The sequence below is a fragment of the Lampris incognitus genome, chromosome 21 (genome assembly GCF_029633865.1).
Source record: "Lampris incognitus isolate fLamInc1 chromosome 21, fLamInc1.hap2, whole genome shotgun sequence".
Lineage (NCBI taxonomy): Eukaryota > Metazoa > Chordata > Actinopteri > Lampriformes > Lampridae > Lampris > Lampris incognitus.
The window spans coordinates 26792721-26804432 of record NC_079231.1 but is presented as its reverse complement, the minus strand read 5'-3'; the positions used below and the strand labels follow the sequence as shown (position 1 = coordinate 26804432).

The following is an 11712-nucleotide window of genomic DNA, read 5'->3' as shown; positions in this document are numbered from 1 at the left end:
CAGCTCACGATCAAAGGTGCTGTATTTGCGCTCCCTCAGGTTCAACTGCCGGCTGAAGAAGGCACGCGGCTGCCACGCACCGCTCACCCACTGCTCGTAAACCGCGCCGACAGCGTAGTCCGAAGCATCCGTCGTGATGGCGATGGGCGCTCCAGACACAGGGTGTGCCAGCATCGCCGCGTCAGCCAGGGCGGCCTTCACATCCTTAAAAGCCGTGTCCCTCTCTGCAGACCAGTCCACAGCGTGTTTGGGGGCTGTGCCCTTCAGAGCCTCAGATAGGGGGCGGAGGAGATCGGCAGCCCGGGGGATGAACCGGTGGTAGAAGGACACCATGCCAATGAACTCCCGGAGGGACTGGGCCGTGTGTGGGCGTGGAAAGTCTGCGACGGCCTCCACCTTAGATGGAAGGGGGGCCGCCCCGTCCTTGGTGACCCGGTGGCCCAGGAAGTCGATGGTGCTCAGACCAAACTGGCATTTGGCCGAGTTAACTATCAACCCGTGCAGGCCGAGTCTCTCGAAAAGGGCTCTGAGGTGGGACAAGTGCTCGGACACGGAGGTGCTAGCGACCAGGATGTCATCCAGGTACACAAAGAGGAAAAACAGGTCCCGCAACACTGAGTCCATGAGGCGTTGGAAGGACTGCGCGGCGTTCTTAAGCCCAAACGGCATGCTCAGGAACTCGAACAGTCCGAACGGAGTTCTCACAGCCGTTTTGGGCACATCAGCGGGATGGACGGGCACCTGGTGGTATCCACGGACGAGGTCCACCTTGGAAAAGATCACTTTCCCAGCCAGGTGGGCGGAGAAATCTTGGATGTGAGGGACCGGGTAGCGGTCCGGTGTTGTTGCGTCATTGAGCCGACGGTAGTCACCACATGGACGCCACCCACCGCCAGGCTTAGGCACTATGTGGAGGGGTGAAGCCCACGGGCTGCTGAAGCGACGGATCATGCCGAGGCGCTCCATGTTCTCAAACTCCGCCTTGGCCACAGAGATCTTGGTCGGGTCGAGGCGCCGAGCTCGGGCATGCGCCGAGCTCGGGCGTGCACCGGCGGGCCAGTGGTGACGATGTGGTGCTCAACCCCATGTTTGGTCGTAGATGACGAGAATGTGGGCTGAGTGAAGTCAGGGAGCTTGAGCCATCAACACATGTGTTGCATTTTCACCACAGGTGTTGCATTTTCACCACAGGTGTTGCAAGGCCTCTAACACATGTGGTGTACGGTCCCCAAGCCTCCGTAACGCCATTTGAAACACTTTAAAACATAAATCATCACAGTATTTGACTTCAAGCTTCCATATACGTGTGTTTTTTCATTTTTTTATAAATTCTGAGATTTTCACCAAATGTGGTGACGGTTGTCATCGGAAAGATTTTTTCTGTGGGTTTCCCTTTGCGGTGAGGCCTATATCATTTGAATCCTCTTTCTTTTAAGCCACCAAATACACCAAAAGATTCTCTTTTGAGGCAATTTTGAAAATTCATTAATATTGCTCATGCAACACATAGGGTGACAGTTCATATTGAAAAAAAATTGTTTTTTAACAGCTTACAATTCAAGCCAATGTTATATTGATTCTTCGACTGTCAAGCCAAAAAATACCTACTTCCTCTCAGGATTCTGCAACGACAAAAAATGGGTGCAACACATGTGGTCATGTGTTTTTCATCCAGTCAACTGCAATAGTGTGTGTGTGTGTGTGTGTGTGTGTGTGTGTGTGTGTGTGTGTGTGTGTGGAGTTTGAGAAAAATTTAGTGGCAATATCAAATGTAATATCAGAATTCAAAAGAAGTATCTAGAGAGTAACATAGTCACACATAACTTGTTTTTTACACATCTTTATTTACATCACTGATCTACAGCACTTACATTATCCCAGAGAGAAATATAAAGTTAGCGGTTCCCTGTGAAAGGCAACATAACTTTATCATTCATTCCAATTTAGATCCTGCCTGCCTGTTCATGTAGTGGCTTTACTCTGGCAAAAAAGCCATGCTTGATCAGAGCCAGTCAAGGTCTCTGGCCTCACCACCAAACTGGAACTTATTTACACCATAATCAAAGGTAAGTTCTTCCCCTTCGCTGATGTCCTGCTTTGCGACAAAGAGGATATAATCTCTCTTATCCCCATCCAAGTCAAGCCTCTTAGAAAGAGGCTTGAGGTTTGGCTTTCTTGAGTGGTTAATAAGCCTGCCTTTTACGTCCATATCTGGGTGACATTGACACTTCTGATGTGCATCAATGCACATTTTCTCTCCGTCTTCGTTTAGAAAAAAGTACATGTAGCCCGTCTCCTCTCCAATGGTGCTCTCATGAACAGCCTGACCTTGAGCTGCGGTGAGAAGGTCACCATGGTAGTCGCACACTACCTCGCCCATCTTGAATGCACGCCTTGTGAATACCCCTCTTCCCTTATCAGGAATGCTCTTGATCTCCAAACCCTTCCATCGTTGGCTACTGACAAGACGCCTGATTCTGGGAGAAGACAGCGGATCTTCGGCTGGTTTCCACGACTGGGTGATCTGGTCGATGTTTGGCAGCGCATGTTTCCAACCCTGCTGCAGGAAAAACCTCTCAATCCGTTTCTTGGAGGGGCAATGGCGTTGGCTCATGTGTTCTGTAAATGAAAAATAACAAAATAAGTTCACAAGTTAATACCTACATCCCAATCACATGCAGTCAAAGATTGTCTGGTAATCATGATGTGGTTATGATAATTTATAATATCCTTACCCAAGGTGTAGTCTTGGCGGAGTTTCCGTTGCTTTTTCACCCAACGGTTGTAGAGCATGCTCTCTCTGTCTTCTTCAACACTCAGAGTAGAAAGGAAGTTGAGGCGTTTCTCTCGAGTTGGTGCAAGATCATCGACTGTCACGGGGAATTCTGTCTGGAAACGATCAAACAGAATCTGGTCTGTCATCTTTTTATTTGCCGATGGTTTGAGTGTCGCTGTTGAGCCACTGCTGTCTTCACTCTGTTCCTCAGAGGGTGAGGGTACCTCGCTGGACGTGGAGGGTCTGTCAGAAGGTCTTTCACTGAAAAAAAGAGAATATTACATCAATTTTCAATCCGGATATGCAGACAGGGTCCATTGTCTAAGAAACATGTTGTCATTCAATGCTGATGTGCTTACCTTGATCCAAGACGCTTGATGAGTTCTGTGGCCTTGATCAAATCAGATATCTGTTTCATCTGATAATGACCCTCTGCAGTTGCCACAGTATGACTCAGGTAGTTGCTGAAGAGTTTTTTGTCCCCTGCTTCAAAACACTCAGAGACTGTTGCTGTCTCGAAGACTTTCCGAACCTCATCGCTGTTCACATCTGGGAGTTTGTATCTAATAATGACAAGAAAAAAGGAACAATGTTATGATCATTTTATAAACATTAAGGGAGGAAAAGGCTCACCTCAGAAATGTTTTTAAAAAACCAAGTCTGTTTGGATCTAGCTTTTAATAGTTAACACAGAACTTACTTGGTATGCAGCCGACTGAGATGCAGGGAGGGATTCTTGATTCGCGAGCCAGCCAGATTCAGGAAGAACGGTTCCTCAGCATTTTCGACCACTTTCTCACCATCAGTTGCCCTCTGTTCCATCTTTCGCCGTTTAGGTGCCTTCTGGCCATCTCCTCTGCAACCTTGCTTCATGTGTTCTCTGACACACTCGTAGTAGGCTTCAAACCAGGCTTCTTGCTCTTGATCCAAGACAAAGGCTGCTGGCTGTTGGGCTGCCGTCTTGTGCTTCTTGACGAGAACCACGGTACCACCGGAGCCTTTCTTAACCCGCTTATGCCATTCGCCGACCTGTGGATGGATCCAGGAGAGATTGCATTAGTTGTGTCTGAAAATATAGTTTATTTTACAATATTACATTTCTTGTTTATTTTACATTAATAATCATTAATCATCTCACCGTCATTCCTGTAACCACCCCAGGCCTTTGCAGATGCTTCAGTATGATCAGGGCGATTAGGTACCTTTGCACAGTTGTGCATTCACTCTGCGAGAGATCGTCTGTATACCCTTTTGCAGCAATCACTTTCCCAACTGTCACGAGGAAGTCGGGTTTAGCGACCTCTAAGACACGCCAGCAGTCCTCCGGTGTTCTTAACCCATCACGTATATATCCGGACCTAACAAAAAACAAAACACAAAAGATATTATTGAAATTGTTTGCATACATACATTTTTTGTTCATTTTTGTTTTTAAAGGATATTTCCTGTATTTTACAACCTGGGCCCTGTGTTCTCATCTCCTGACATCTAAATAAATGGTGACCATTTTAATTTTTAAAATTGCTCCAGTCGGGAGTTATGGACCAGCCAATATTGCAAAGTTTTTTTCCACAAAAAGCTTGTTTCAATGCAATGTCAATGGGAACACTTTGAAATGTCAAAATATGAAGTCAGGTGCAGGGCTAAATGTTTTTTTTCACATTTTAATGGGGTTAAAATGAGTGACGCAACACCGTCTGACTTTGTATTTTGAAATTTCAAAGTGTTCCCATTGACATTGCATTGAAATAAGCTTAGTTTGGGAAGAACGTCATTTTGGCTGGTCCATAACTCCCGACAGGAGCAATTTTAAAAACTTAAAATGTCACCACTCATTTAGATGTCAGGAGATGAGAACAGGGCCCAGGTTGTAAAGTACAGCAAATATCCTTTAAGCATATGTTATCTCACCTTATTGCAACCCGTTTACTACCAACACCTTTAGAGAAAAAAATGAAGAGGAAGATATTTATATGAAGATATAAGAATGAAGCTATTAATCTCACCTGATGGAAACCCTTTCAATGCCAATTCCTTTGGCGAATTCTTTCATTTTTTTCTGTAGAAACTCCACATACAGCTTAGCTTGTTGATGGAGTTCTGGGTCGGTTTTATAAAGATTTGTATTGACTGTGTGATAATCAATAAATCTTTTCATAGCCTTGACATAGTTATTTCTTGTTTGGTGTGTCTGTCCGGCTTCTTTTAGCAGGCGGAAATAGTTGTTCGTCTTCAGCCTATCTCGAACAAATTCCAACGATGGTTGGCTCGCATCAAAAAAGTAGAGCATCCTTGCCACGTTTTCAACCTGAAGATCAAAGAGGAACATTAACAGGATTAAAAGTGCTGTCAAACTAAAGGCCCACTCCAGCCTTGGTACAAGTTAATTTCAAATGAATTCTTACCCCAAAAGGATCTCTGTAACAACATGTACAGTATATACAGACCCATTCCACAACATTTAGAATATGGTTTAAAAGTTCATTTATTTCATTAATTAAACTCAGTTTTCAGTTTTTGTCTATATATGTCCAGTAGTCTTTCCATAACACTCTTTCCCAATATAACTTCTTTCAGTTGCATACAAATCAATGCTGTGTGTAAGTTGCTTGGTTTGTGAGCAGGCTGACGAAAAACTACTGGACGTTATGACATTATGACATTACCTCTTGTTTGCAGTTTTCAAAGGAGAGCTCAGTTTTCAGGTAGTCCATGAATTCTTTCAGCAAGGGATGGTCCAGATCATGCTTTTGGTACAACCCCATCTTTGCCATGTTAGCACGTGTTGGGTTTTTCCAGCCTGTCGCTTCTCTAAAAGACAGAAAAAAATCAACCAGTTAGAATCATTATCATTCCATCACTTATTCGACCTTAGATATACAAATAACCTTTGTAGTAAATATACAGATTTGTAGAATATGCAAGGAAAGAGAACAAGCGGCATGAATATACATTCAATGGGCAGATATATGCAAGGTATGGCAGCAATAGGTGTGTGTCTGTTTGTGTGTGGGGGGTGGGTGTGGGTAGGTGGGTGTCTCTGTGTGTGCGTGGGTGGGTGGGTGGGCTTGAGAGAGAGAGAGAGAGAGAGAGAGAGAGAGAGAGAGAGAGAGAGAGAGAGAGAGATGAATAGGTTCTTACTTTGGATTTGCTTTGGTGCTAGAGTCTGAACTCTGGTCTTGATCGCTTGTCTGATCACTGTCCGTTGTCTGATCACTGTCTGTCTGTTCTTGGCTGATCGCAGCATCCACCACGGTTTGGCTTGCACAAGGAAGTATAGGAGAATCCTCTTCTGGAATGTTCACAACATTCATTTGACGTTTCTGAAGCTCCTCGATAAGCCTGAAAAAATAAGTTACAGTTAGTATTAGGGCTGTAAAAGTTAATGCATTAACTCATGTGATTAATCTGATAAAATGAGTGCGTTAAAAAATAATTAGCTCGGATTAATCTGGTGAGCTAAATTGCTAAAAAACAGCCTGAAACAGGGACAACATGATCAGTTTCTTTAGGGTTTTTTGTTCACTGTTAAGACTGCCAATGTAATCATAACCCACAAAAGCAGCTATCATCGATTCTACATTACTGATGCATGGGTTCAAAAGTTTATGAAATTGTTGTGGGCTACCTGTAATGTATTAGTTACATTATTAGTTTTTTTCTGTAGCTTATAAGTTCGTTGAGTTCGTTATGAGTTGATATTCAACAAAATAACCTGTATAAATACCATACTGCTTGTTCAGGTCTGACCAATATTAATATTCATGTTCCTTTCTGTGGTGATATATGTTGGCCATGGCAAGTTGCATGTATAGTCAGTCGCACAGCACTGTTTGTTGAAGTACAGTGGTACTGGGTGTAGTTCCATCCATCCATCCATCCATCCATCCATTATCTGGACCGCTTATCCTGCTCTCAGGGTCATTGGGCAGTCATTGGGCAGCAGGCCACCACATGGGGCTGATACACACACAGACAGTCTGATGTATTACTAACTACATCACACTATATGGGAACACGTGTGCGGTCGTATTGATTGTGGAATCGGTAGAATAGCTGTCCAAGACAAGCATTACCACATCATCATCATCACATTTCAGTCCTGTTTCCTGTTAAATAGAAATGTGTCTGTGAACAGCGTATTATGGAGAGTGTCTCTAGTCGTGGTAAAGAGACTAGTTAGTATTATGTAATCTGACTGCATGGTCCAGATGTATAAGCTAATTATTCGTTGAGAAAAATCTGTGAAGTGTTGCTGTTTTGACAAATGCACTTTCCATACCTTCTGATGTTTACCCTCTGTGTCCATCTTCTGTCTTGTTGAGGTGGTGAGTGGTTGTTCATTGTCAGGTTTTGCATCAAGCTGCCCAGAGCTGCACGTCAAAATCAGTGTTCTGTCGGTCCGTGGTGGTGTAGCGGTCTAAGCATCGGCTTGGTGTCGATGCAGTTGCCCACTGGGGACTGGGGTTCGCGCCCCGGTCTCGTCAGATCCGACTATGGCCGGACTCGACGAAGCAGCGATCATTGGCAACGCTGTCTTCGGGAGGAGGGGGCGGAGTCGGCTTGTGTTCGTCACGTCAATGCGTCTCTGTGTGTGTCGGAAAAAACAGTGCTTCGGCCTGGAGTCGCCTTGTCACCAAAGTGGGGAGGCGCTCTCCTTCCAGACTGCCGGCCCTCGGACAGATGCAGTTGGCGAACGCATGCAGTACGAGGGTGGGTGTTTGAATTAAAATAGGGATCGATTGGCCACTAAATTGGGAGAAAAAAGGGAAAAATCAAAAATAAATTTATAAAAAAAAAAAATCAGTGTTCTGCAAGTGTTCAACACAAGCCAACTGGCAAGGATACTACTGCCAGAGATACCCCTCACAGAGTACTGCATGACAGCCCACTACCCCCTTTACAGCATCCAGAGCACCAAGCCTGTTTTGTCTGATATGCTGCCTCGGTACAGACACAGCCTGCGGGTCAGTAGGCCGACCTGAGTCCACGGAGGGGGCATCAGTTATTACTGATGTGAGCGGGTTATTTAGTGGCAATATTTTTAAAACTTAACTGTGGGGGCGTCTGGGTAGTGGGTCTCTTATGTTGCCTACCAACACGGGGCTTGCCAGTTCGAATCCTCGTTTTACCTCCGGCTTGGTCGAGTATCCCTACAGTCACAATTGCAGTGTCTGCGGGTGGGAAGCTGGGTGTGGGTATGTGTCCTGGTCGCTGCATTAGCGCCTGTTCAGGAGCACCTGTTCAGGGGGGAGGGGGAACTGGGGGGAATAGCATGATCCTCCCACGCGCTACGTCCCCCTGGGGAAACTCGTCACTGTCAGGTGAAAAGTGGCTGGCGACTCCACATGTATGGGAGGAGATATGTGGTAGTCTGCAGCCCTCCTCGGATTAGCAGAGGGGGTGGAGCAGCGACCAGGATGGCTTGGAAGAGTGGGGTAATTGGACGGGTACAATTGGGAAGAAAAGGGGGGGGGGGGGACAGAAAAAGAAAAAACTTAACTGTCTTGCCTGTACTACATATTAAAATGGACTATAGAAAAACCATAGAAACTAGAAAGTGCTATAGTGTTTTCTCGATAATATGTGAACACTATAGCCATGTAGTACAGCATTTCTATAGTAATGTGTCCTAGGAACACTTTAGTAACACTTTCTACACTAAAACACACTATGGTATTTAGTATTTATATAGTAAGACAAGAATATTTTGATATTTGTTATTGTTTTATGATAAAGAGCTTATAAATGTACTTGATTTTAATTCTCGTAACGGTTATTTCAAGATATTGCTGCTAAAATTTTCTCGCCACACTGGCAGACAATATTAGTTTTCAAGGAAGTGTACTTGTTTCATGATTATAAGACGCGACATCAGGAATTTTCACTAAATGGGAAAGTAAATATCAAAACGAGAAACTTGACTTGAGATAAGAGTAGATGTCTTGAGACAAGTCATGAAACAAGTGCTACTAAGCCCTCCTGAACACCTGATGACTCAAACTTGTGTTTGAGTCTGCAGCTACTTTGCATGTTAGGCCACATGTACACTTTCTGTACAATGATCCTATGTGCTGGCTGTGTGCAGCGTCTAAGCCTGGACCTGATCCACCACTATGAGATGGTGGGTGAGGAGCTGCTGGACCTGGTTAAGGTCTGTGTGTGTCTGCAGCACCTGGAGGTCAGCGCCTTCCTGGACATCAGCACCTTGGAGAGGCTACTGCAGTACAGACTGGATACAAGGAGCAGCCTCAACCACATCAATGTGAGTCAAAAAGACAAATCCAATTAAATTCTCCAGAGTTTGCATATCTAGAAGACGCACAGAACTGTCTCTGAACTGTATTCAGTTGAATATAGGTCAAAAAGGATTTTGCAAATGATCACATTCTGTTTTATTCAAGTTTTACACAGCGTCCCAACTATTTCGGAAATGGGGTTGTAATTTATGGTCCTATTTACCTCACCGTTACACACAAACGTGCATCCATAGACACACACACAGGGGACGCACACACAAACACAAAAATACACACAAAGAAAAAGAAATGGATTGACTGACCTTTGTAATGGCTGTGTTGAATCGATGATACCCTTTAAGAGGTCGTACGCAAAGGTTCTGCCATCTTTAAGGAGGGAATGGGTATTTTTCTTCTCGTTGTCAACAGCTGTAGAAATCTCCTCTGCCGTCGCATTCTTCATACAAACACGCTTTAAATGTGTGATGAGGGTTGGCTGTGTTTTCTTACACACAGGACACAGGAGGTGGTGACGATTCTCATTGCTAATTGGAAAAAAAGAAAATTGATACCGGTTAAAATAGGTTTGAAGAGGGATTAAAAGATATTTCCTTTATTTTAAAACCTGGCTATAGGGATATCTATCATAAAACCTATTTAGATAATCAGATTTTATCACGGGTGGGCTGGCCCTTTAAAAACTGAAATTCCCCTTTGAAGTTTAAAGGATATTTCCTGTGTGAACCAGCCAAAATGACAAAAATCCTCCCACACTAAGCTTATTTCAATGCAATGTCAATGGGAAAATTTTAAAAAACCAAAATATGAAGTCAGGCTCAGGCCTTAATGTTATTTTCAATTTTCAATAAGGTTAAAATGAGTGAATTAACACTGTCTGACTTCGTATTTTGAAATACCAGGGGGAAAAGGAGGGAGGGAGGGGGAAGGATATGACTTACGTTTTAGAAGCCATCTTTTCCCATCAAACTGGTCGCATTGAAAAATGGCTCTTTTCAGCTTCTCATGTGCTCTGTGTCTCCTCTGGACGAAATCCTGGTAGTTCCTCTAGCCAAACTCCTCTTTCTCCTCTCCTAATGAAGACTGAATGTGGAAGGTGTGGTGAATTCAACTTTTACAGAGAGAAAAGCCCCACCCAACCCCTCAGAGGCTTCTGAGCTGATAGGTCAATTCATCCACTCCCTCAGCCATTCAAACTAGCCCAAAGGTCACCAAAGGTCAACAGGCCAATTCATGTTCTAATCTTTCCAAGTACACCTATTGTCTGTGGAAGACCCATTCATCGCTAATCCTTTGTAAGTACCTACCCCTCTCCCCCACCCTCCTAACACCTACAGGCTGGCTCTGTTCCTGTCTGTCTGCCTGCCTGCCTGCCTGCCCTGTGTCTGTGTGCTGTGTTTTCTTACACACAGGACACAGGAGGTGGTGACGATTCTCATTGCTAATTGGAAAAAAAGAAAATTGATACCGGTTAAAATAGGTTTGAAGAGGGATTAAAAGATATTTCCTTTATTTTAAAACCTGGCTATAGGGATATCTATCATAAAACCTATTTAGATAATCAGATTTTATCACGGGTGGGCTGGCCCTTTAAAAACTGAAATTCCCCTTTGAAGTTTAAAGGATATTTCCTGTGTGAACCAGCCAAAATGACAAAAATCCTCCCACACTAAGCTTATTTCAATGCAGTGTCAATGGGAAAATTTAAAAAAACCAAAATATGAAGTCAGGCTCAGGCCTTAATGTTATTTTCAATTTTCAATAAGGTTAAAATGAGTGAATTAACACTGTCTGACTTCGTATTTTGAAATACCAGGGGGAAAAGGAGGGAGGGAGGGGGAAGGATATGACTTACGTTTTAGAAGCCATCTTTTCCCATCAAACTGGTCGCATTGAAAAATGGCTCTTTTCAGCTTCTCATGTGCTCTGTGTCTCCTCTGGACGAAATCCTGGTAGTTCCTCTAGCCAAACTCCTCTCTCTCCTCTCCTAATGAAGACTGAATGTGGAAGGTGTGGTGAATTCAACTTTTACAGAGAGAAAAGCCCCACCCAACCCCTCAGAGGCTTCTGAGCTGATAGGTCAATTCATCCACTCCCTCAGCCATTCAAACTAGCCCAAAGGTCACCAACGGTCAACAGGCCAATTCATGTTCTAATCTTTCCAAGTACACCTATTGTCTGTGGAAGACCCATTCATCGCTAATCCTTTGTAAGTACCTACCCCTCTCCCCCACCCTCCTAACACCTACAGGCTGGCTCTGTTCCTGTCTGTCTGCCTGCCTGCCTGCCTGCCCTGTGTCTGTGTGCTGTGTTTTCTTACACACAGGACACAGGAGGTGGTGACGATTCTCATTGCTAATTGGAAAAAAAGAAAATTGATACCGGTTAAAATAGGTTTGAAGAGGGATTAAAAGATATTTCCTTTATTTTAAAACCTGGCTATAGGGATATCTATCATAAAACCTATTTAGATAATCAGATTTTATCACGGGTGGGCTGGCCCTTTAAAAACTGAAATTCCCCTTTGAAGTTTAAAGGATATTTCCTGTGTGAACCAGCCAAAATGACAAAAATCCTCCCACACTAAGCTTATTTCAATGCAGTGTCAATGGGAAAATTTAAAAAAACCAAAATATGAAGTCAGGCTCAGGCCTTAATGTTATTTTCAATTTTCAATAA

At 43.9% G+C, this 11712-nt stretch overlaps 1 protein-coding gene across 5 annotated transcripts; it reads right to left on the bottom strand.

The window, feature by feature from the left end:
* Positions 1-1832: 1832 nt before the first annotated feature.
* LOC130131646 (uncharacterized) lies at positions 1833-10093 on the bottom strand. 5 transcript variants are annotated; one of them, XM_056301413.1, is made up of 10 exons: positions 9339-9465; positions 7059-7525; positions 5918-6118; positions 5443-5587; positions 4783-5084; positions 3915-4134; positions 3477-3805; positions 3136-3339; positions 2736-3037; positions 1833-2619 (listed from the first exon to the last, which is right to left on the bottom strand). In XM_056301413.1, exons 2-10 carry the CDS (start codon positions 7133-7135, stop codon positions 2003-2005), a joined length of 2397 nt encoding a protein of 798 aa, XP_056157388.1. In that variant the 5' UTR covers positions 7136-7525; positions 9339-9465; the 3' UTR covers positions 1833-2002. The 5 variants fall into 5 exon arrangements, with proteins under 5 accessions (XP_056157388.1, XP_056157391.1, XP_056157389.1 ...); XM_056301416.1 differs by lacking the exon at positions 9339-9465 and having other exon boundaries at positions 3136-3313; positions 3559-3805; positions 7059-7572; XM_056301414.1 differs by lacking the exon at positions 9339-9465 and having other exon boundaries at positions 3915-4107; positions 7059-7570.
* Positions 10094-11712: the final 1619 nt, after the last annotated feature.